A 23,828-nucleotide genomic window follows, 5' to 3' on the forward strand; every position below is an offset into this window, starting at 1 on the left:
ACCAGGTCTTAGGAGATCAAGAAAGAAACGGCAATGAATTTTCAGCACATATCTGACATTTAGCTGACAAGCATAGCAACAACTTTCACTCATCATTGTCAACAATTAAAAAAATTTGGAACAACAGGTAACCACTCAGAGTTGCTTAACTCATAATATCTGCCATTGAGATTTTTCTTTATACTTTTTAAGTGCTTGCTTGCTTGCTTCCTTTCCAAGTAAATACACAATTAGCTTTTGCAGAAGCAGCAAAGAAAAGTCCTTAACATCAACAACAAAAGTCATTTAAAATCCAGGGCTATCAACATTCATCTCCAGTGCACAAATCTTCACCTACAATGAATAATCCTACAGTGAATATACACTGTAAGAGCTTATGAGAACAATATATAGAATTATTAAGAGAATAACTGAGATCTATTTTGAGTCTAAAATCCACTGATATAAAAGATGTAGCTTTGTATGCAAGATAGCTATTTCATGGTGTATTTGGTGCTGGCTGTATAGGAAATTGACCTCACTTCACACAACAATTCTATTGCAAAGCACCAAGATCAATCAGTTAAGATCTGCTGCTCCAGGGTTGAACAAAGCATAGCCTGACTGCATTTCTCTGAACAGTTATTCAATGCTTTACTAACAAAAGAAATTACAAACTTTACACAAAATAAAGTATCAATCTACTCTTGGTTTTTAGTACTTAAATCTTGAGTTAGATGCTAATCTGGATTTCTCAGGCAAAGAGAAGGAATGGGGAACAGCTCAAGCAGACAGTATGATGCCAACTGTTGCTTAGCAATATGTCTTTATGCCAGTTCCCAGATTGTGAGCACAGGTTGTATGTATATGGCTCTCTTCCTACTAGCAATGTGGCATTTCAGAAAAATGAAACAAGGCAGCCATCAGAGAGAGTCAAACTGTACCATGATTTTCCAAGACAAAATGACACAAGTTGGCTATCTTCACAGCATTATCAGAAAGGAGGCATAAATAGCAGGTCCCAGGAATTTCACAGAATCACAGAAACATTGAGGTTGGAAAAGACCCTCAGGATCACCAAGTCCAACTCAGAACCCTACACTACAAGGTTCACCCCTAAACCATATTTCCCACGCACCACATCCCAACTACCTTTAAACATATCCAGGGTTGGTGACCCAAGCACCTCCCTGGGCAGCATATTCCAATGCCTGACCACTCTTGCCATGAAAAAATGTCTCCTAATGTCCAGTCTAACCCTACCCAGTAGCAGCTTGAGGCCATTCCCTCTTGTTCTATCACTAATTACCTATGAGAAGAGACCAGCACCAACCTCTCCATAACATCCTTTCAGGTAACTGTAGAGATCAATGAGGTCTCCTCTCAGCCTCCTCTTTTCCAAACTAACCATCCCCATCTCCTTCAGTCACTCTTCAGAAGATTTTATCTCCATTTCAAAGGCAATGGATATTTTAAAAAATGCAAACTTTTCAGGCACAAAAAAAAAAAAAATCTTACACCCCCCCTCTAAACCTCCAGATTTCTCACTGTTGTTCTCTTGACAGCACTCACCTGCAGGAGTTGTAAAAAGGTACAGATTTTGTAACCCACAGAGACTTTCTTCTTATCATAAGTAGCATTTCTCATTAGTGCTTTATCACTGTTTCTTTACCAGGTATCTCCATGGGAAAGGCACACAAAGGCAGAAGGCACAGCCTGCATGTACCACATTCCCTATGAGTGTTACACCACAGCACTAAATACAGCTAGTCCTGAGAACAAACCCAGCAATATTTCAGTTACAGCTTTATCAGTTTCACCTTTCCCACTGCTCCTGGAAGAGCTGTCCTGCACCCAGCTGATGTAGGCAGCATGAGCCAGCTTCTCACTTCAAGACAATTTATTTACAGACCATTTATTGCCATTTATTCTTCTGACAACAAGACTCAGATATGTTTTCACCCTCATCAGAGCTCATACATCACAGTGAGAAACACTTATCAGCTTTTATCTTCACAGGTTGGACAAGCCAGAGCTTTGTCTCTTCACAAAAAAGGATAATCCCTAGAGTGCTTCCCCTGCTCAGTGTGTTAAAACATAGCTTTTTTTGTTGTTTGATTGGTTCTTTTTGTATTGTAAGGAACACTCAGTACAATGATAATATTTCCCTCCATGGTCCAATGGACAGTTGGCTAACAGGCTCAGAACTCTTTACCAACTCTCTGACCACCAAGTGACAACCTTAGGTTTGTAACAGAAACTGTTACAAGTTGCTATATAGCACACCTTGCACGTTACACAAGCAAAATTAATTCCATTTACAACTTCCTGAGCTCAGGATTACCTTTACCTAGCTGATACTCATATTGAGAGCTGCTTTACAGCGCCTGAATTCATCTCCATCTTCTTCAGTTCAGCTACTGGTTTCTGAGATGGCACAGTATTAGGGACTCAGCTGAGTGCTGTCGGGTTAGGTCTAAGAAATCAGGCATGGTAAAAAACAATTGATCATGATCAACTCAGTCACACAGTCCTCAGAATCATTTGTGGTAGTACTTTTGTCACTGAAAACATACCTCAGTGGATCCTCTAAAACAGCCCCTCTCACAAAATGCAACACTAGACATTCATAAGCATGACTGTTTGATAACCACAACTGAAAAGCAGCTTACTACCAGGAAAAAACATGCAAAACCCCTTCCAACTTGTTTTCTCTGGGAGTCCATTACAAAACGCCTTGTAAACTCAACTGCCCTATCCATTGGTATTGCTGAAAATATGATACTAAAGCCTGAAGAAGCCCTAAACACACGGCCAGCCTAAGAAAGTCACTGAAAAATTGTTTTAGTTCAACTTTTGGCATGAACAGGCACTCTAGATGAGGTTCAATGAGCATCTTACAAGGCAGGTGGGAACTCAGGGCCTTAATGGAGTTGAAAACTATATAGGGGAGACTAGACAAGCTAGAGACGGTCAGCTACGGATAGAGATTAAACACTGTGGTGATGTGTGCCAACACTGCTCCTAGTCTAACACAGCTTTAAATCAGAAGATGCCTGTATCAATTTTGTATTCACCACATTATATTTTTCCCAGATGTTTGCCACACGCCCTAACAACTGCTGACGAGTTGCAAGAGATTTTTAGGGGGAAGAAGCGGTTGACGTGTTTAATCTAATCTCTTACCAGAAAGCAAACCATTTCCCATGATAGTTGTAGATTAAAATGAAAGGCTTTAGATAAACCTTTTTAACCTTCAGTTGTTGTGCTCCACTAGCAAAGATGATGTCTGCCAACACCCAGCACACCATGACAGCACGTAACTACTGGTCCTTCACCATGAAGGTGAGATCAGCAAGCATGTGGCAGAGGAAAGTAGAACAATACACTCATCCAGTCTGGGGGCAACTGCTTCCCACCAAAGCCTATGGATTTGTATGGACACAAACTCACATCATCAATCACCCAAGGAAGGTCAAGTCCTTTCCATAACCTGCAGAGCTGGAACATCCCTAATGTTTTATGTGCTCTGACTAAAGGCTGATGTTTTAAGAAAATCTGGAATGAGGACAGAAAGGTGATGGCAGTGGGAGGGCAACCACTCAGGAAAGCTGTAGAAGAGGAGAAAACAGAATCTTTCCTGATCATTGCAACCAACTACCAAAGCCAAAGCATGAAATGTAATTATACTCTTCCAAATACGAAGGTAGAGTTGAACACAATGCAAAACTTTACAGACAAACTTTGCATTGTAATGGTTTAACAATTAAGATATTTTTAAGAGTATTTTAATTTTTGTTTTCTGTCACCAATGCCTCCTGATATACCAAGGCCAGTGTAGGAGGCAGACTCAGACTGACAAATTACAAGGGTCAGCAGGGTTCATCATTTTTTGTCTTGCTCAAACCGAAGTGCATTATACTCCTTACACAAAGTCCAGGAATGCTCATAAAAAGGTTGTCTATTAGAACGCTATTTAACGTTAATTTCAAATTAATCTCTACCACTCTTACTAGTTTAAATGCCATTTGAAGATAAAGAGAAATCTATTTTCAGTCTAACAGTACCAACTGAAAACATGCTTTCCCTCGTTATTTCAAGATTAAGGCCAAAGTGTGACCATGCCAGTAGTTATTTTTCAACTGCACGTGTGTGAAAGAAGCATGCAAGATGCTGGCAAAACCTGAGTGATGGAGAATCAAGTATCTGACATGCACCACACACAATACCTGCATAAGGCTAGAGAGCACAAACTCTTAGTGACATGTTTCTAAAACTGTATAAGCTATGAAAACTCAACTTCATTTAACCTGCATTCAGAAAAATGCATGTAACTAATAGACCTGCTTGTCTCGACTCTGATGTGTTCCCTGGAATCATTCTGCCATTGTGCCTGCTTCTTACATAAGGAAAATAAGATTATTGGCTCCTTCTTTCTGCAATATACAAATCATCTGGGAAAATGCTGAGCTGCAGTTATATCTATACATACAGGTCTCTGAATCTAATTACTCTGTGATGCTATGTACATTCACTATGATAAAACTGTCCCCATCCTAGTCTTACCAGGAAGAATATCCAACCAAAATATACGATTAAAAAAAAAAGATTTTGTAAATACACATCAAATCAATTGACTCAGAAATAATAAACCAAGAGAAGCTAGCCTAACCTTTAAAGAAAAAACAGTACTCATGTATTTAACTTTATTGAGCTTGTATTTGAGATTTATTAAAACAAAACTAAAAAAAAGGGGGAATTATAATTAGATGAAAATGGTACAAAAAATACAAAAACCAATTCCACTTCAGAGTCAAAGGTAACACCTGGGACTTACTTAAGGCTATCAATGCAAGCATTGCATTTTACTAAAATCATATTTCATACAGTAACACAAAGCAACTAAAAATTATTTCATTTATTATTTTCATTGGTAGTCTTATTTTCCCTTTCAAGTGAGTACTTAAGACATTTATACAATCTGTAATTTCACAGAAATGTAAATCACATTACAAAAACACTTTATACCTAACTGGCAACACAGAAGAAACATTAATCTTTCCTAAGTGATAAACGTGTTTAATTTTTTAAGTCTGTCCTACGATAATATGAAATACATTTATAATTTTAGTTAATTAAGGAATGTGAGAATTACTGTATGCTGAAAAGAGATCCACCTAGTAGCTTCTCTCTAGAAAAAAAAAATGCCCAAAAGCAGACACTAGGAGAAGAACCTAAGGAAACATGTAAGCACATTCTGAAACTTCCCCAAGAGCCAAGGGAAAATTCAACACCGTGTGGTTCAGCCACTTCCCAAATTTAGAAGCATCTGATACATTTTTCTTCTGCATAATTGTCACATTGCCCTGTGAGCTTTTAGCATCTACAGCAACCTGTGCGAACACTGACACCCAAGTGCTCTCCACCCATTGCAAGCAGTACAGTCTGCTTTTTACTGCTGGGAGGTTGACACCTCGGTTTTACCTCATCCCTCCCCTTCTGCTGTTGGAGGAGGCAGTGAGCAGTCACTTCCCACTTACCCTCTCCTGCCACTCACTATTTTCTAGCCAATTTCACTGCTTGATATTTACTAAGACTAGAATTAAAGCCAAAAAGAAACAGAAGCTTCATTCCCTTTTATGAGAACACCAGGAAAACCAACAAAGGCATGAGAACAAAAGAGTGGGAGCTACTGCTTTCTACCAGATAAAGACAAGGCTGAGCTTATTACAATCGCCTGATGCTAGCAGAAGCTAATTAAAAATGTTTCATTAACTGTACATTCAGTGAACAAAATCTTAGACAAAGCATTCGACGCTGATCAGATCTCCCAAAGTCAGCCTATTGAAACAGGCTTGATCCTGCAAAGTACTAAATGCTCACAGGCAAAAGCACCAGGTCACATGCTTACATTTTAAGAACATAAATATTGCCATCAAAGCTGGAGCCTGTGCACTTTGCTCCATTAGAATGGGGAGTAATTGGCAACATCAAAGCCATCAGTCACATACGAACATCACCCCTGAGCACTGAGGGAGCTGCGAGCACTCTGCTGGGTCTCTTCAGGACCAGCACATGTATCAGATGGCTCAGAATAGGACTTCTGCTTTTACTAATCCTGCTAAACCATTCTATAGAAACATCTTTACTGGGACTTCTAGGGACTAAAAGCTCTCAACCACAATTTGCATAGCCTGGGCTGTACCAATCACATATGGTGAGGTCTGGCCAAGATGCTTCGCGTTTTATCAACTGTATGTTTTAAAAGCACAACAGTGCTCTCAGAGGTAACACTGGATCTAAACAGGTTAGCAGCCTAGTTTGTAGCACAATTTCAACCAGCAAAAATAGCAAAGCTACTCCACAAAATATTTGCTATCCTGAGAGCTGTGATGTCAGCTTCCAAGCTAATCTGTCACAGAGAAGGGCAGGAGTGTAGCATGGGGCTTTGAATATGCCTCTCATCTTCCTAATTATCTCTTATGAACAGTGCTGTGTCAGACCCTGGAAAGTGTGTCCAGTGACAGAATTTTTTGTGCTTTTAAAGCATCATTTTGGAACATTTACAACTGACTATTCTTTTTCTTATTAAAATGTCTGTTGCCTTAAATGTCCATGAATATGGCACATTTGACTATAACCAAACTGCACACGTAAACATCCAAAAGCAGACAATTGCAAAACAGATGAAGAATTTGATTTTTTTTTTTAACAAGGCTACAATTCTGTTTCTGTTGAATTTCTTTCTCAAATAAGTGTTTCTGTGCTTTTAAATAATAAATTGTGAACACGTTTGTATAGAATGCTAAAATTAAAAGTTCAAATACCACAATGTGGTATTTGCAGAACAACATTTTCTAAACTGTCTTGAAATCCAAAAGAAACACTTTACTCCACCCTAAATTTGCTTTCTTCCCATCTCAAAAGCCCAATTATTAATTTCAATATAAACAGTACGTTCTTCACCATTTTATACATCTTTTAAATATATTAGTGTGCCAGCTAAGTATACAGAGATAAGACATCATGCAAATAAATGTAGATAATAATTTAAAAATAAATAAATATGAAGGTGGGGGGGGAAAACCCTGCAATTAAAACAGTAAGCAACTAAGACCTCACTACAATTTTGATTCTAGACTCAAGACTGCTGGAATGTGCTAAGCTATTCTACAAAGCTCATTTTTCTTACAGGAAGTGATCTAATATACAAAGTACTTTACAATTTTCAATCAACAGAAATACAGATATGAATGCATTAAGCCAATATCTATAAAGCAAGACATTAGGTCACTTCCTGACAACCAATATCTAGAATCGACATTTGTTACTGCATGAAAGTGTGCTTATAAAGTGCTGGTTGAAATAAGAACTTGGTATTTTTACAGAGTGGGTATATTGGCTCTGCTACCTTGGTAATCATTGCTGATGCATAATCCCTTCCTTCTCATTCCCCTGCATGTCACCCTCCAACATCCCTTCTCCCCTCACAGTTCTGTCCCATTTCAGCAAGATCCAGCTATTTGGAAAATAAGCTTTGCTTTGCTTTTTTTCCCTTTCTTTTTATATTGTTTTTCCTTTTTATTTTTAAATTAGCAGACTTGGAAGTCTTTCTGTGGTAAAGCTAAAACTTGGCTAGATAGTCCAGCAGTGAATTTAAGAAGCATTTTGCACTGCTTGGTTGGCTGGGGTTGTTTTATTTTGGTTGCTTGGTTTGGGGTGGAGGGCTTTTTGTTGCCTTTTTTATGGTTTTGTTTGTTTGTGGGGGCAAGGTGGCTTGTTTTGTTTTGCCTTAGGTTTGTTTTGTTGCTGTACTGTGGGGAGTAGGTAGGAGAGGGGCAGAGGGAAGGGGTCCTTTTGAGGGGAGGGAGAAACAGAAATGGAAGGGGGCTGTTGGTTTTCAACTCAGCTTGACAAAAATATCCCTTTCAAGCAAAATAACAGGCCTCCATCAAAATGGTGTTGATGGGGGAGGAGTTGTTTTTTTAAATTCAGATGAAGCTTTTATAGATTCTCTGAATGGAAAGTCTGTTCCATAACAGGAGGCTCCCAGTACATTAAATATTTACAGTGAACAAATGTGCTTGGCCTTTTTTGTACCAGGTCTGTGACCCCCACCAGTTTGGCTGAACAGGGAAACGTTTAAGAGCACTTTCACACTGAGTGTAGTGAAACCTAGCAGCATGGAGAAGTTGCAAGGAAAGCCAGTCATACCAAACAGGAGATAAGGTTATCTGTGAGCAGGGAAAGAGACAAAAACTGGAGTGAGACGGGGAGGCTGGAAGGGCTGTCCAGCAGCCAGGCTGAGTGACGCATGCCAGGCCGCCACGCGCCATTTACCCGCTGGGCTTTTCCGAGTACTCAAAGTCTCTTGCTGAACAATCCTAACCACAAAGCAAGCTGTAATCTAAAAATCAAGCCACAACTTGCTTTAATGTTGAACCAAAACTGTGATGACTAAGAAACAAAGCCAAGGTTGCTAAACTGGCTACAGCTGCCTCTTCTGTAACATGCATTAAATATAGGTTGATCGTTATCATTTAAGATGGAGATTAAAGTTTTTCCCTTCAGTATTCAATTCTGACTGCTTGTGAACTAAACATGGCACAACTACTGATTTCTTATTTTAAGTCTTCACTCTGAACAGAAGCACTCAGCTGCTACTGGTGTTTCTAGCAAAAACTGAACCAGGGTAAGGTTAAAGACATGAATGCACAATTCAGTCTCTTAATTCATCTGTCTTTGGTGGTTTGTTGAGCTACACAGCACTGATGTCCAGCTCAGATAAGCATGCAAGAAGATAGCCATATGCATTTCTAAAAACTGTAAAAACAATGCAATAGGTAAACAAAACAGGCAGAAATCCAGTCCAACCAGGTGCAAATCTGACTCAATACAAACCACGTAACCTTACAATAACTTTCTGCAGAAACAGATGAGTCCAAACTATCTTGATTGCATAGTCAGCAATTTCCTATCTATCAGAAATGACTCAGCTGTCTAAGTAACTTTGTGCCTCTCCTACCCAATGACTTGTCCCTGTAACCCCAGTCTTGCAGAATATCATAAGCAAGATTTTTGTGGACCTCTGAGAAGTTCAGTGACTGCCAGTCACTAACAATCACTACTACTATTCTGCAGAAGAATCAATAGTGGTCAATAAGCCCTGACAATGGAAATCTCACACTTGCTTAGAGACTTTTTCCCTTAATCAGCAGTTTATCCAGAAAACTTGCTTCCTAAATATGACGGGTGCACTACACAAATCTTAATTTCAAACAACTTTCAATAACATTTACAAAATAGCTACAAGGCTGTGCTTATAAATTGTGTAAGCTAGATGCAAATTCCAAATATCACCAATTCAGGAAGGAAGTTTAGTTCCAGTGGATACTTCATCAATGTAAACTCTGTTCAGGTCAAACTTTCTAAACAAAAACCACAGTAGCTCTACCATCAATTTACTGCTAGAAGAAAAGCTGAAGTGTTGTTAAATGGTTCCTATGGGTTTGTGCTCATTCACTTTACTACATGTTAAAGTACATTAATGGCATGTTCAATATAAATACTGTTTAAGTAATAACATTTGTTCTTCTGAGTAGTTTCTGGTGACAAATAAGAGCTTAAAATCATGACAGCCTTCTTTTTCGTCTTTTTAAATCACAACATGCATCCCCCTCTGCCATCTGTTTAAAACTGATTTAATCAATTAAGAAAAGTAATATGTTGTTATTTCATCCTATAGATGAGGTTTTGAAATCGACCAAGACTGTGTTTATTTCAGTCCATTATTCCCAATTTAAGTTGCATTGGAGCATGATATCTTCAGCTTTTTCAGTCATTCTACCAAAGAGCATAAAATATGTATCATTCATTTGAAATAGGTACCTTTTGAATTCTATTTTTATTTAGGCACAGATATTCATTAAAATTATCTGCCTAAGTATGACACTTCAAACCCAAGTCTTTTAGTTCCTTTATGTGCTCATCTTAATCACAGAATGGGTAGACAATCTGTAGACTTTTACTGATAACCATAGAACATGTTAAATCAGAGTTAGAAGTGACAGATATTTTTCCTTGTAACTCATTCTCAGGTGCTGCTGCACTCTGCAGCACAGCTAGAATTAATAATGTACTTCAGACACCTAGAAACTCCATCTAAGATAACACACATAACTTGCTTCTAATCTCAAGGATGAAGCTGCCTTGAACTGAAAACCGGTCATTCTACAGTCACCAACCAAATATTTAATTTAAAATTTGTTCCTTTTATGGAACACTTTGAAATCATCATTTATTTTCTCTTCTCCAGTGTGTTCACATACCTATGGTTTCTGGCAGGTCCAAGAGCTCATTGTGCTGCAAGTCAAGGTTGGTGATCTGCATGCAGCTTCCAATCTCTTCTGGAAGATGTTCAAGCTGATTGTGCGCTACATCCAGCGTTATGAGGTTACACAACTCACCTATAAGCACACAAGAAAACCAAAACATCAAGTTCTTTATTGCACAGCTCCAGACAATGGCTTCCACACAGACATTAATAAAATCAGATAGATTCAGGGATAATCTGAAAAAAGCTGCTGCTACCATAAAGTTACACACATAAAATGAGGCATTACAGGATCATCATACCATCTGTCAGATCTGAAACATGATCAATGATTTGGTTTTTAAATTCAGATGAAGCTTTTATAGATTCTCTGAAGAAACCTTTTTTATTGATTTTCTCCTGACAGTTCAATCTGTGAAACAGGAGTCCAAAACTTGAACCTGACAAGAAGTTTAAAACATCATGGAGTAAGTGGACTATATTGAAATTTTATAAATTGAGATCTGGTTTTATACCATGAATTACTTTCAAGCAGTAAATTGACAATTAAGAGATATCAAAATTATCTGGCTGACAGATACCTAAAATCCTGAGTGCTGCTTTGAATCATTTTTAGTGACCACAAAAAAGGCAGCATATGATATGCAAAGTGTAAACCTATTTACACAGATTATTATATTTTATAAATGCAAGAAGAGCTAGAGAAAATAAACATTTGAAATAAAAGGCTTACCTGTTAAGCCTTACCAAAAAAAAAAAAAGATCGGATTTGCTTAGAGTTTAGAGCTTAATACCTAGCATTTACACATTAATTTAAAAGGCTAGGCATAATTCTCTATATACAGTAATTCCACCTACTTTAATGACAGACATGATGTGTTTTCAGCAATAGCTTGTTGGGTTTAAAATAAAAGTGCACACATGAATACAGATATATGCATTCATATTTTCTGCATCTGATAGGCATAAAATTAATGCAAATTATTTGAACAGCTTCAAGCGTATCCAGTAACAATGAGGTCACCGTATCTGTGTACAAGACCATGACTCAGTGAGTAACAAATCTGGAAGAGTAGCAAATTCCTTCTGAGGAGCAAATGTCTATTTTTAAGTTGCAGTGTTGTATCTCTGACACAATCTTTTAAGGATTTTCCCACAGGCCTGCAGGACCATCTTGGGCAAGCTGTGACGTGTAAAGTGTCTACCCATTGGATCAGCAGATAATCAGAAACAATGATTTAAGAAGTTGCAAAATACTTAGGAATTCAGATTCTGTACTGAGTTGCAGGTGTCATGCAGCCACAATACTTTCTACCTGTCACAAATCAGTTGTGAAAAGCCAGTAAAAAAACAAAAAAACTCAACCCCAGCAGCTTTATTATTTAATTTTTCTTAAGATTGTTAACATATCTGATCTTCTTTCCTGCATTTATTAATGCAAGCTGGGATGTTCTTCTAGATCTAGACAGATGGAAATGAAAAGGTGGTGCTCCTCCATCACTCTCTGTGTGCATCCCTTCTCCCAGGGCAGCAATCAAGTGTATTCCAGGCAACCAGTGTCAACAGTCAAACCCGTTGTACCTACTGGCGCATAAATCACATTTCAATGTCGTTAATATACAGGAGAAAGCAAATACAAGAAAAAACTGAGCAAGCATTAGTGTTCTGTGATAGGAGTGTCTTTTTGTTATTCATGAAAACAAGTGAGTGAAGTACAGAAGGCAATAGAAGGAAGGAGGAAAGCTTGTCAAGATTTCAAAATCCCTCCCTTTAAACAAACAAAGAACCCCACAAATCTTTACTAAGATAATTCAAGAATCTTTGTAGGCTTGGGGGCAGTAGCTTTCACTTCATGACTGCTGTTTTCGTTTGTTTTCACTTCAGACCTAAACCAATGATGTCAAATTTGAAATGTGGCATAAATTTCATTTCATCACACCAATTTCTCATTTACTTGACTCTTCCCACTCTACATCTGCTGAAGTTGAAGAAAGGCTTGGGTTTTTTCAGCAACATTTGCTGCGCTTCATTTTTGCACCTGCTGAAAACTTTGACAACAGAAAGCTATGTGTTTGAAACAAACATCTCACTAGCTAATTCTGGGAAGGGAAAAAAGAATGCTTACATTTATTTAGCCAACAAAGGGCAAGCTACCACTTGGGTTTAATTTAGACAGCCATACTTCATGTTGTTATATTAAAGATGCAGACATTATTTTTAAAAGTGACGCTGGTAAACATTTAATAAAATCTTTGATGTTAAGATACATTGAGGACTGTTCAACAAATTTTAGAGTTTAGAGAAGAAATTGAGAGAAAGTTAAAGCCCTATCGTGAAGTGCAGTGACTTAAGGATGGCAATTTGAAGAGATATTAGGAAAGGTTCTATCCGATAAAAATTTTAGACAATTCACATGCATTTTTCAGATAAAGTAATTTGTGAAGACTCTCAACCACAGTCCAATTAAAAACATTGTTAAAAATATAGCTAAGTATATATCTCAACAATCCTTAAAAAAGGAAGGGCAAACAATCACCTCACTGTTGTTTTCATATGCGTGAAGACTAAATGTTACAGCATGACAGAGCTAAACATACCTGCTGAAAAACCCCAGCATTATGAAATAACTAATATGTTCTGGATGAGGCAGAATTACAGTTCCATTACATGGCCAACCTTGAAAGCCTGTTACAACAAGAGGACTAAGTTACATGCCCTGACTTATGTAACTCTGAAAATTTTTCTTGGCTATCTAAAAAAACAAATACAGCTTCATTTTAAAAAAGAGATAAAAGCAAACACAAATTAAGTCATGAAGGGAGAGACTACAGCTCAGTAGCAAAGATGTTTCAGTGTCTCCTACCTCTCATGTGGTGGGCTACACTCTTGGACAGCAAACAGTTTGCAATATAGTCTGTTTTCCACTGGATTAATTCTGTGCCTGCTCATGCTTAAGCAGATTGAAAATTATGAAATCTTTCATGACATGATAAATCCTAGGCCAGATGACACAGCAGGAGGATCAAGACTTTTATGGAAAGTAAAAGGAAGAGGAGAATGCAAATATTAGTGGGACTTTTCAGGCTGGTGTGTCAACACTGGCTATAAACTAGTTTGTGAAGAACAATTACCCAAAATCAGCAATGCTGGGAACAAGTTACAACTAGTAGTTTGATAGTTATCCAACTCTCACTAGGTTCATAGTGGGAAAAACAAACAGACAAGCAAAAAAAACAAAGAAAACCAACAAAAAACACCCTACACACAAAACAACATTTTCTGTGAAACCCTTTGGGATAAGTGTCCTGATTTCAGAGAATTTTTTAAAATGTACCATTTCAGAAACTTTTCCCTCTCTATGAGATTTGACTACATCACTGCAACAGATGGCCTGAACCATTATCAACTGCCCAAAAGAACAGCTAAGTAGTCAGAGCTATTTTGAATTGTCACCTCACAACTGTAACTTACACAGAAGAGTTGCCAAGTGGAAAGGATGCAGTACTAATATGGGCACAAGTGACTTAGGAACCAAAGTTAAAATATTCACATAAGTAAAAAATAAGCACAGTAAAATATTGAGAATTCACAGAGTGCACAACAGGATCTAGTGATGGGAACCACTCAAAAACAGAGAAGCAAAGCTCAGCTGAAAAGAGACTCAACATCTGGTCTAAAACAAGCTTCAACAAGACACAGCAGCAAAACATTTACTGTTTATAACTGAAAGCAACAAAAAATAAAATTAAATACACATTCAAACAACATTTTAAATGCATGAAACATGTAGAAGAAACAGTGGTAGCAAGGGCTCAAGGCAGGATATGAGCTGGGCAGTAAAGTAAACCAACAGGAACCTCAAGAAGCACCAAGATACAGGCGAAGTCTTGCACCTATCATGGAATAATCTAGTAAAGTAGCACAGCCTTGCACCAGCTGGTGAGAAAATTGTCTGGCAGAGGAGGACCAAAGAGTCCTGGTGAAGCTAAACCTGGGGTCACATCAAGGATCCTGTCCATTTTGAGTGTGGAACCAGTGTACTCACTTGCAAATAACAAAGGCTAAGCACCTACCGAGCTGTGTTAGCAAGGGCAGCCTGAAGGAAGTGATTATTTTCCTCTGCTCAGCACTTCTGGAAGAATTCAAACAGTTAAAATAATTGCAGCATTGATATTAAAGGGAGAAGAAGAAAAAAAAAAAAGGGGGAAAAAAGCAGCTGAACTTCCAACAAGCTGCCAGTATTTAGTGGAATTACACTTGGAGCATCATCCCAATAAGCTCTTCAAGGAGATCAAAAAGGCAGGAGTACTTAATTATTATCCTAAAAACAGCCAGAAGAAAATGTAATCAAGAGGAATCTGTCTAGCTGAGAAGACCAAACTATGTCCCCACAAAAGTCTTCACAGGACTCAGAACTCAGATGCCAAAGCTGAAGCCAGCCAGAATCAAATTCTTCACCTTCCCTGCAGCTCAAGAAAGTAATCAGAACTGAAACAAATAAACAGTCATTTTCTTTGACTTCTAGGGAGCAGCAAGCACAAACCAATGCCTATATTTATTCCACTTCTGCTCACAACTTCATGTTTTTATTACATTAGAATACAAAAATATAAAAATATTCTCAGCTGCTGTATTTGTAGACACATTAGCATGCCAACTCAGCCCAGGAACACAGTTTGGTTTCCTTCAAACAACTGACACAAAAGGAGTTCTTAGATACAGACCGTGTAAAGAAATATTTCTCTATATTGTCAGGTCTGCTAAAAAAAAAAAAGGGGGGGGGGGGGAAATGAAATTCAAAGCATCACTGAAAAGCTTTGCAACTACAAAGTAATTTAATAAGGAGGCACCCTGTTCAGCATGGAGTGAGTAGACATGAACTAATGCAGCTGCACACATCTGTTTTGCTGTCTATACTACTGAAAACCAAACAGGTGCAAGTGTTATGAAAAAGTTTCAAAATAGTGAAGAAACCACAAACGATCTAAATATTGGGTAGTTGGGGGAAGGGAAGAACAGAAGAGAGTCTCAGAGACATTCCAAGTCTGGTGTAGGCAGATTCCCTGAATTACAATCTAAAAATATTTCCCTTGCAGAACAGCCCTGACCAGATTCTCCACAGAATAAGAGTTGCATTCACAGACAGAAGACACAATATTTGGAGTCTTAAGAAACTTGCAGGAACTACATAAATGTAATTTCAATCACACTGACAGTATTATTTCTGTCAGCTGTGTGCACTATGAAGACATAAATACCTAAAACTGATACAAGATGCAACTTTGTCTTTGATAAGAAAATATTATCAAGTTGACAGTGCAAAACAATTCCTTCACAGAACACAGAGGAATGCAATAAAACTCTTGATACAAGAAATGCAAAATGCTTGCTTAAGTAACAGCCTGCAAATTGAAGCATTTGCTTGGCCTCATCCCAAGACAGTTCCTCTGTTTTTTATCCTTCTTGTACTGCCTGACTCAGAGCATTCATATTCTTCCATTCTGATCTTTTGTTTTATCTCAGTGAAATGGACAATTCACCAGATACAGTGATGAAGCTGAAACCCACCTTGTGATCTCATTTCCAGTTAAACCTCCAAACTGCATTTTAGTAAAGCTTCCACATGGAAATCTTGCCATTTAAAATTTTATTTCATAGATGCCATCATCAGTCAATAGTCAAGTGAGCAGGTTAAGTTCTGCTTTTGTATATATATCCAACATCTACATAACAGCAACCTTTTAATCAAGAACAACATCCAAAGCAAACCTGTGGACCTTACTAAGGATGCAAAGCATTTATAAGAGTTGAAAGGAAAAAGAAATGGTCATGTCATTGCAATAGGCATCTGCTGAGAATGACTGAAGAAACAAGCTGCACCAGACTCAGGAAATCCCTGATAGGAAAACTGCTGGATCTGGGAAAGGAGTCAGGTTAAGTCTTCTATACACTTACTCTGTATTCTGGTATTTTTATTAGGACTACAGTCAAAAGCAAGACACTGGCAAGATGCACCCCTAAAACATACTACTAGGTAGGATGCCATTTTTAAGAAAGACCATGCACACAAAGAGCAGTGTAGAGTAGCTTTGGCATCAAGAAATTTGTATCAATGAATTCTCACCACTATACATACAAAAACATAGCAAAAAGTTGCTTTGGGAAGGTGGGTCTGAGCTGGTGCTACCAGGACTCCAGTAAGCTACTCAGGGTTTTGTGAAAGATGACATGGAAAGGAGGGGGAAAAGGAAGAAAAAGAGGATCTAAAAATATAATCTGATGCAGACAGCAATCCATCCTCCTTCAAGCCACTTGCAGTGCACTTCACATGCTTTTATATAACACGAGTGATCCTACCTGTGAGATTTCACAAGTGAGCTGCAGAGGGCCAAGCTGATTTAACAGCTTCAGCGCGGGCAAAAGTGGCAGTCCTGCTCTCCCTCTTCTAGTTCACACTCTCCCACTCCTCCTACATCAGCTCCAGTCTTACCCAAAACTTCACTGATTTCAACTAAGTAATAGATAACAAAAGTAGCAAACCTGTCAATGTTTTTGGTAGTTTAGTGACACAAACCAGCTCACCAAGGACAGCTCAAAAAGGCAGGAGTTAGCAGCTGAGAAGCTGCAAGGAGGAGAATGAATACTGCCCCTTTCAGCATCATGAAGCTGTTACACACCAGCACAGCCATTTCCTGAAAATTCTACCAATTCAGTTACTCTAGAACAGTTTTTGGTAAAATGTGAAAAAAAGTCCAAACCAACCAAACATTTTAAAAAACGTATCAAAGGAACCCAAATCTCAAATTATGTTTTTGCTTAAATGGACTTTCAAGTCTTTTTAGATCTTATACAAACACTTTATATTTGAAAATACAACAATGGATATCAAGCTTACTTTGCAGTCTAATAAAATCATTTCAGTCACATTAAAAAACGTAGAAGCAATATATATGTAGCTGGAAAAGTGTTAACAGAAGACCATTAAATGGCCAGTAGCAATGATGTGCTAGCTACCTAGAGCCTGAATTTGCAGAGCAAGTAAAATACCTCCCTTCTTCCAAAGTACAGATAACCTTCTCTAAACTTTTTGCCTTACTGAGTTCAGTTGAATAATTAAAATTAAGAAGCCTTCTGAATATTGAAAAGACATGACACGTTACTGTCATCATCATACCTGTAATAAAGCAACTGGATACAAGGGAATGAGAGTTTCTGCGTTCTGGGGGGTAAGCAGACCAGAAACACAAACATCTGTTCACTAGCTGTAGATAATAACACTTCTCTTTCTCACTAAGACATTAATTTTAAACACAAATCAACTTTTCCCCAAGTTTAGCAATTTCATTTAAATTTGTGTTGCTTAACTACTGAAGACAGTTTAAACCCCAAAACAGAACCAAATTTTAGATTACTTCCAAGCAGCTCAGTGTAGGTAGGTTCACCTCTTCTATTCTAGGTTTTCAACAAGACAATACACACCACAACAGGTCAGCTGTTTCAAAGCAGTTTCCAGGACCACTTAAAATCTGATCAGCTCTATGTTCTGCTAACATTTTCTTAAATGTTTTACTTTCACTCAGGCTTTTAAGAAATGTTTTAGTTAGTTTCAGGTTTCCCTAAATGAAATCTATTTCCAACAAGTGTCAATACCACATGCCTGCACAGTGGGCAATACATGTTCTAGATGAGCATTTCCAGAAACGTATTTTGAATTTACATGCCTAGAGGTATAGTTTCTACTTGTCATCTATCAAACAAGGAACACTGTCACAGGATTGAAGACTACCAATTCAAAATTTAAGAAAGGAGAAATAACAAGGGGAGATTCTGACAACCTCACAATCATCTAAACACTATGCAGACAAACAGAATTTGCAGGAAAAGGCATAAATATATGTATGTATGATAAACATATGTACGATGACAGAGAAGATCTACTTTATTCAGTCTAGTCAACCTAGACCACAAAAAGATGTCTGACATAGTAGCATACACAAAATAACTAGGAGACTCAGTTGACCAATAGATGATGTCAAGATACCTGAGGAAGTGGCTACAACTTGCTATGGGCATAACAAAACTGAGAGTAAAATATCAGATTGGATGGAGGTTACCTCTCCAGGACTCTTAATAACCCACCTTAAGACCAATCATGTACAGAGTGTTCAGCAATGACTTAGAAAGCAAGGGTTTTGTAGGAAGCTAGAGGCATTGAAAAAAAACAAGTAACCAAAAACAATGGAAACTATTAAATTTAGTAGTTAAAGAGGATGTTTCTACTGGGATCTCAAGGTGAACCTCTGGCAGAGAAGGGAGAGAACAGAGTAGGCAAAGAGGTGTCTAGGTGGTCACAAGACAATTTGGCTAAGTCTGATACAGTTGCACTACGACACAGATGCAGAGCAGAGTTACCTCCAGCACAGTCAAACTAAACAAGCATGCTCAGCATTCAAACATAGTGCAGAAAACAGACAGTTGAGTGACAGAAAGACTGGAGACTTCATACAAGACTAAGAATTGTGGCCTGAGTAATGGCTGGCAGATGACTGCTGTTGGCACATACAGTGGGACAGTGAATGTGAGCAACAGGGGAAACTGCTGCCTCTAACAACAGTGAAACATCAAAAATCAACCAGTCATAGACATACTGGGTGTTGGAAGAAAGGTCCCAAACATCAGAGCGCTTAAGACTCCAGGACCTACTTTCTATTTCTTTCAATAACAGCAGAAGGAAAATACACCTTGTTTCATAAGGCTGGAAGCTGAAGACTCCTAGAAAAGTAATTAAGTAGGATAACTGCTTACAAATCAAGTGGTACTTCATTTTAAAGCATCAAGGTCTTGAAGTTGGAAAGCCTTTTATAATTACACAGAACCAGTACTTTGTGTTCAGTGGTAGCAAAAGCCATCACAAATCGCTATCACCAGGGTGAAACTTTAATTCCATCACACTCAGTGCTGGCTCTTTGAGGGAATGGTAGCAACATCCCATCTTTCAAGCTGAAGTCTGGAGGGCAACCTTTTATAGCACTTGTGCCTCTAAAGGAGAAGGTAAAGAAACCCAAGAATTCTTAGCATAGTTGCATACAAGATTAGCAACATGAAGAGCTGCTGCAAGACTCTTCCTCGCTGGACAAGCCAGCAGGTTACACAAGCTTTGCATTTTTAAAAACATGAACAAGCACACTAGCTCCCCATCAGACATGTGAGCCTTATGCCTCAGAACAATGGGGTATTTTTTTAAAGAATCTGAAATGCTCTGCATGATATTGCTTTATAAAAGATAATGGCCTCATTTTACTTCCCCCTTTGCAGCAACAAAAATTTCTGTGTTATTTACAAGCTGATAATGTAAATGCTTGCATGGAGTATTTAGGAACTGAGTTATAATGTACAAGAGATGGAAATCATTTGGACTTAAAAGGCAAGGGTTTTTTTTAAGTGCATATGTAAAACAAAGAAGTAAGAAGTGTTTAAAACAAAGAATTAACAAGTGCTTAAAGATAGAGAAAAATTCCACTGGAAAGTAAGAAATACATTCCTCAGCAGTTTCATTTTCCAGCTGTGTTTCCAACATTTAATCCTGGTGCTAGAACATGAAAGTGAGCAAGTAGAAATCAGTTACAAAAGCAAAACTGTCTAGTCTGGTTTTACTATTTGAGGAAAAGGTCTGTTCTATGTGTCTTGGTAGTTACTTGTGTTACTTAAAACTAGAAATTCTTTATTTTTCAACTGAATCACTTCAGGCAACCTAGTCAGAGAAATTTACTTGGAAAAAAACAAGGATGCTGTTGAACACAACGATCTCCTCTGTAAATTCTTTGACAATCGTCTTGCATTTGTGCTTCTAAAACCTCTTCCACAATGAGGTGCTGACCCATAACAAAGAACACGTGCACTATCACAATACAAATAAAGGTACAACTAACTGCTGGACACAAAGACAGAAGTAAATGGTCCCAAGCTAGGGTGTGATAAAGAACTGAGGACGCTGCCTGTACCCTATCAAAGCAAGAGTAGGAAAAAAAAATAAACAGCACAGCGAGTCATATATTCCTTCACAGTAGACATCTAAATTTCTCCATTAAATTGTTACACATGAGCTTTTCCAAGACCACTGTGAACACGTACAGAAATTCCATACTTAAATGTAAACTTAACCATAAGAATTCAACAAATAAAATACTTCAGAAACAAAGAGGTTCCAGAAGCAACAATTATGTCTGCAGTACCAAACACACCTACGAAGTTTCTAAAGGGCAATGTCAAACATAAGAATGTAACAACTCACAAAAGTTTTTTCTTCACACACTAGTATTAATTTAAATTGATGAAGTATTCTCCACAGTTGAACCTCAGAAGCTGACTCTTTGCTGGATTACATTTAATAATTGAGCCAGAAACAGACCCAGGTAAAGCACTGACAATTGTGTAGTCCAGCTCAATCAGCCAAATCAGTCAATTTCTTCAACATACGTAGATACAAGTGGTATGCTGGGGTGGTTTGTTTTCTTTTTGCAAACATCAGCCCCATGGTCTCCAGCATGATTCTTTGTTTACTAAAAATTCAAAGAGGCTGCTGGACTTAAGTGTGTCAAAATAGGTCAAAATCACAATTCCTTATTTCTCCCAGGGGAAATCCCCAGGATAGCTGAGATACTTGTGCCAACTCAAAATTCCTGTTGATCAGAAAACACACCACATTAACCATTTAATTTTTGCCTAGCAAAATTGTGTTTCTGTGGCTATAAGCAGAATCCATTCCAATAGCTGCTACAGGGAGCCAAAGTCTGAGACTCACAGAAGACAACCTCACTACATTTCCTGACTCTTGCTGTCATGTACAGAAGCTGGTTGTACTGGACATTGCTGGTAACATGCTCAGCAGTCTCAGACGTGCCCAGGAGTTCCTGCCATCAAGAAAATGCCATCTTTCATATAAAGGTGCAAGAGAAAGAGGTAAACACCACTGGTTTGAAACCAGATCAATTAAGGATTCAAACAAGAGCATTTCTCAAGCTTTGCAAAATTAGTGAGCATAGGGAGCTAACTTCAGTAACTGGCTTGGTTAACAACAAAACGTCTCACAACAGCTTTTAAAAACAGGGCACACGAATTACACAGAGTGTTACAAGGCCTTTTACAAGCTGTTTCCTACACTTGAAGAACGTCAAAGCAGTTTAATAGCCACATGAAGGTTGTGTTCCCCTTCCCCCTAAAGGGATTAAGCTAGGCTTCCATTTTAAAAGCTGGTGATACATAGGAAAAAAAAAAAACCCAGAATCTCCTTGTTACAAGGCACAGACATTGTTCAAATATTGCTTCAGAAGAGTGTAAGAGATGTTTTCCATGAATCAGAACAACTTAGGAGTTCTCAATACACAGCTATTCCAGCATCTTTTTTTTTTTAAATAAAATATTTAAATTAATAAGCCACTTTCATCCTATTTGACCATCTTTCAAACGTTTTAAACTATGTTTGGAAAAACAAATATTTGTTAAAAAGATGTAAGAATCATCAGCCATGCATACAGCATCAAGAGTCCATGTGTTAATATATTCATGACTTACAAAAGGGAGAGGCTTTCACAAATCATTAACCTACATTATTAACTGTTACAGCATCCAACACCTTGCTCATGGTAATAGCATACAGCTACCTATCCCACCTTGTATTACTATGGTCACATCCCTCTGTAACATGTCCATAATGTCATTTATAACTTGTGACAGTTCATAAATTATTTATAAAGATATCTTAAAATGCAAAGTGTGCTTGTATCTTTTTTTTTTTTTAAACCATCTGGCCTCTGAAGACAATATGTGAAAGTACAAGGCAAAGATGAAAGCATGATACATCTGATTTTAGGATGACAGATGACAAAAAAAGGGCTTTTGTTTTTTTAAATATATGTATCTCCAAGGTATTGATCACTCTAAATATAAGCTAACATGAAGAGAGTCCAGAGGAGGGCCACGAAAATGATCAGGGGCCTGGAGCACCTCTGCTATGAGGACAGGCTGAGGGAGCTGGGGTTGTTCAGCCTGGAGAAGAGGAGGCTCTGGGGAGACCTGATAGCAGCCTTCCAGTATCTGAGAGAGGCCTACAGAAAGGATGGGGAGAGACTGTTTACAAAGGCCTGCAGTGACAGGACAAGGGGCAATGGCTTCAAACTAGAGAAGAGCAGATTTAGATTGGATATCAGGAAGAAGTTCTTTGCTATGAGGGTGGTGGAACATTGGAACAGGTAGCCCAGGGAGGTGATTGAGGCCCCTTCCCTGGAGATATTCAAGGTGAGGCTTGATGAGGCCCTGGGCAGCCTGATCTAGTTGGGGATGTCCCTGCTGACTGGGGAGGTTGGACTGGATGACCTGTGGAGGTCCCTTCTGGTCCAGACCATTCTATGATTCTATAACATAGCAATAAGCATGATCATGTTCATAACTTGGTAATACCAAGTTTGTAAACAGCAAAGTGGCAGCTTCTGCGTGCTTTAACTGAACTGCACAACGAACACAAGCATAGAATTAAACTTCTCAATCCCCGTAATCGCTTACCAATTTCAGCAGGTAGTTGCTTGATTTTGTTCTCTCGTATGCTAAGCATGGTGAGTTTGGACAAGTTTTTGATATCCTTTTCCACAGTAGTTATACGATTAAAGCGTAGGTAAAGAGTGGTGAGAGAGCTTAGCCTATACACCACCGAGGGGATTTCTCTAAGTTTGTTATGCCGCAGGTCAAGCATGCGCAGTTTCTTCAAGTTATCAAGAGAGTCAGGCAAACTGGTGAGTGAGTTTTCACTCAGGGCCAGTGTCATCAGGTTCACAAGACAGCCCACCTCTGCCGGTAAGGACTGCAATTTGTTACTGTATAAATAAAGTTCTGTTAACTGTGTTAGCTCTTTGATAGCTGATGGAAGCATGTGTATAGACCTCTTGGACAAGTCCAAGCGCATTGAATTCTCTTCCCGGCATTTGTTTAGCTCTTTGATCACTTCAGCGTTGCTGGATTTTTTGCGGGTACCTGTGGCTGGATTAGGTCTTTTTATTGTATTGTCCACTGAAAAAGCTACCCCAGGCTGCGTGCTACTGGAGTCCTTCTTTCCATCTTTGGCATCTTTCCCTTTGGTCTTAGGCTCCTTTTCTTTGCTCTCTTTCCCAAATCCTCCAGAGGCTTTGGCCTCCTTCTCCCTTTCTTTTGATGATGGGACTTTTGGATCCTTCTCTTTACAGTCCTTTTCTTTTCCTAGATTACTACTCATGGTGACTCAATGTTTAGCAAGCACCACATGAAATCCGTTTCTGAAGTTCAGAAGAACAATTCACTGCTGAGGGGACAAGGATCCTTAAAACATGCAAGTGGTGAATTGAGGGAGGACCTTCAGAGGTGCGATACCCATTTGCTACATATTGGATCTGAAGGCACTCTTTCCTAATCCTGGTACCAGGAGACTCAGCTGCAGAGATTAGAAGGTCAAATGCTCCGTACTAGTTTTTCTGTAACAGAGAGAGGAGAA

At 38.5% G+C, this 23,828-nt stretch overlaps 1 protein-coding gene across 2 annotated transcripts in view; it reads right to left on the reverse strand.

Moving 5' to 3' along the window:
- SHOC2 (SHOC2 leucine rich repeat scaffold protein) overlaps positions 1 to 23,575 on the reverse strand; it is a 36,205-nt gene extending 12,630 nt beyond the window's left edge. The window contains exons 1-2 of one of the 2 annotated variants that reach the window (XM_054382399.1): positions 22,871 to 23,575; positions 10,308 to 10,445 (exon numbers count right to left, since the gene is read on the reverse strand). In XM_054382399.1, the coding sequence (XP_054238374.1) occupies positions 10,308 to 10,445; positions 22,871 to 23,573 (841 nt within the window). In that variant the 5' untranslated portion in view covers positions 23,574 to 23,575. The remainder of the gene's footprint in view (positions 1 to 10,307; positions 10,446 to 22,870) is intronic. The other variant, XM_054382400.1, reaches the window with a different exon arrangement.
- Positions 23,576 to 23,828: the final 253 nt, after the last annotated feature.

This window comes from Indicator indicator, chromosome 7 (genome assembly GCF_027791375.1).
Source record: "Indicator indicator isolate 239-I01 chromosome 7, UM_Iind_1.1, whole genome shotgun sequence".
NCBI lineage: Eukaryota > Metazoa > Chordata > Aves > Piciformes > Indicatoridae > Indicator > Indicator indicator.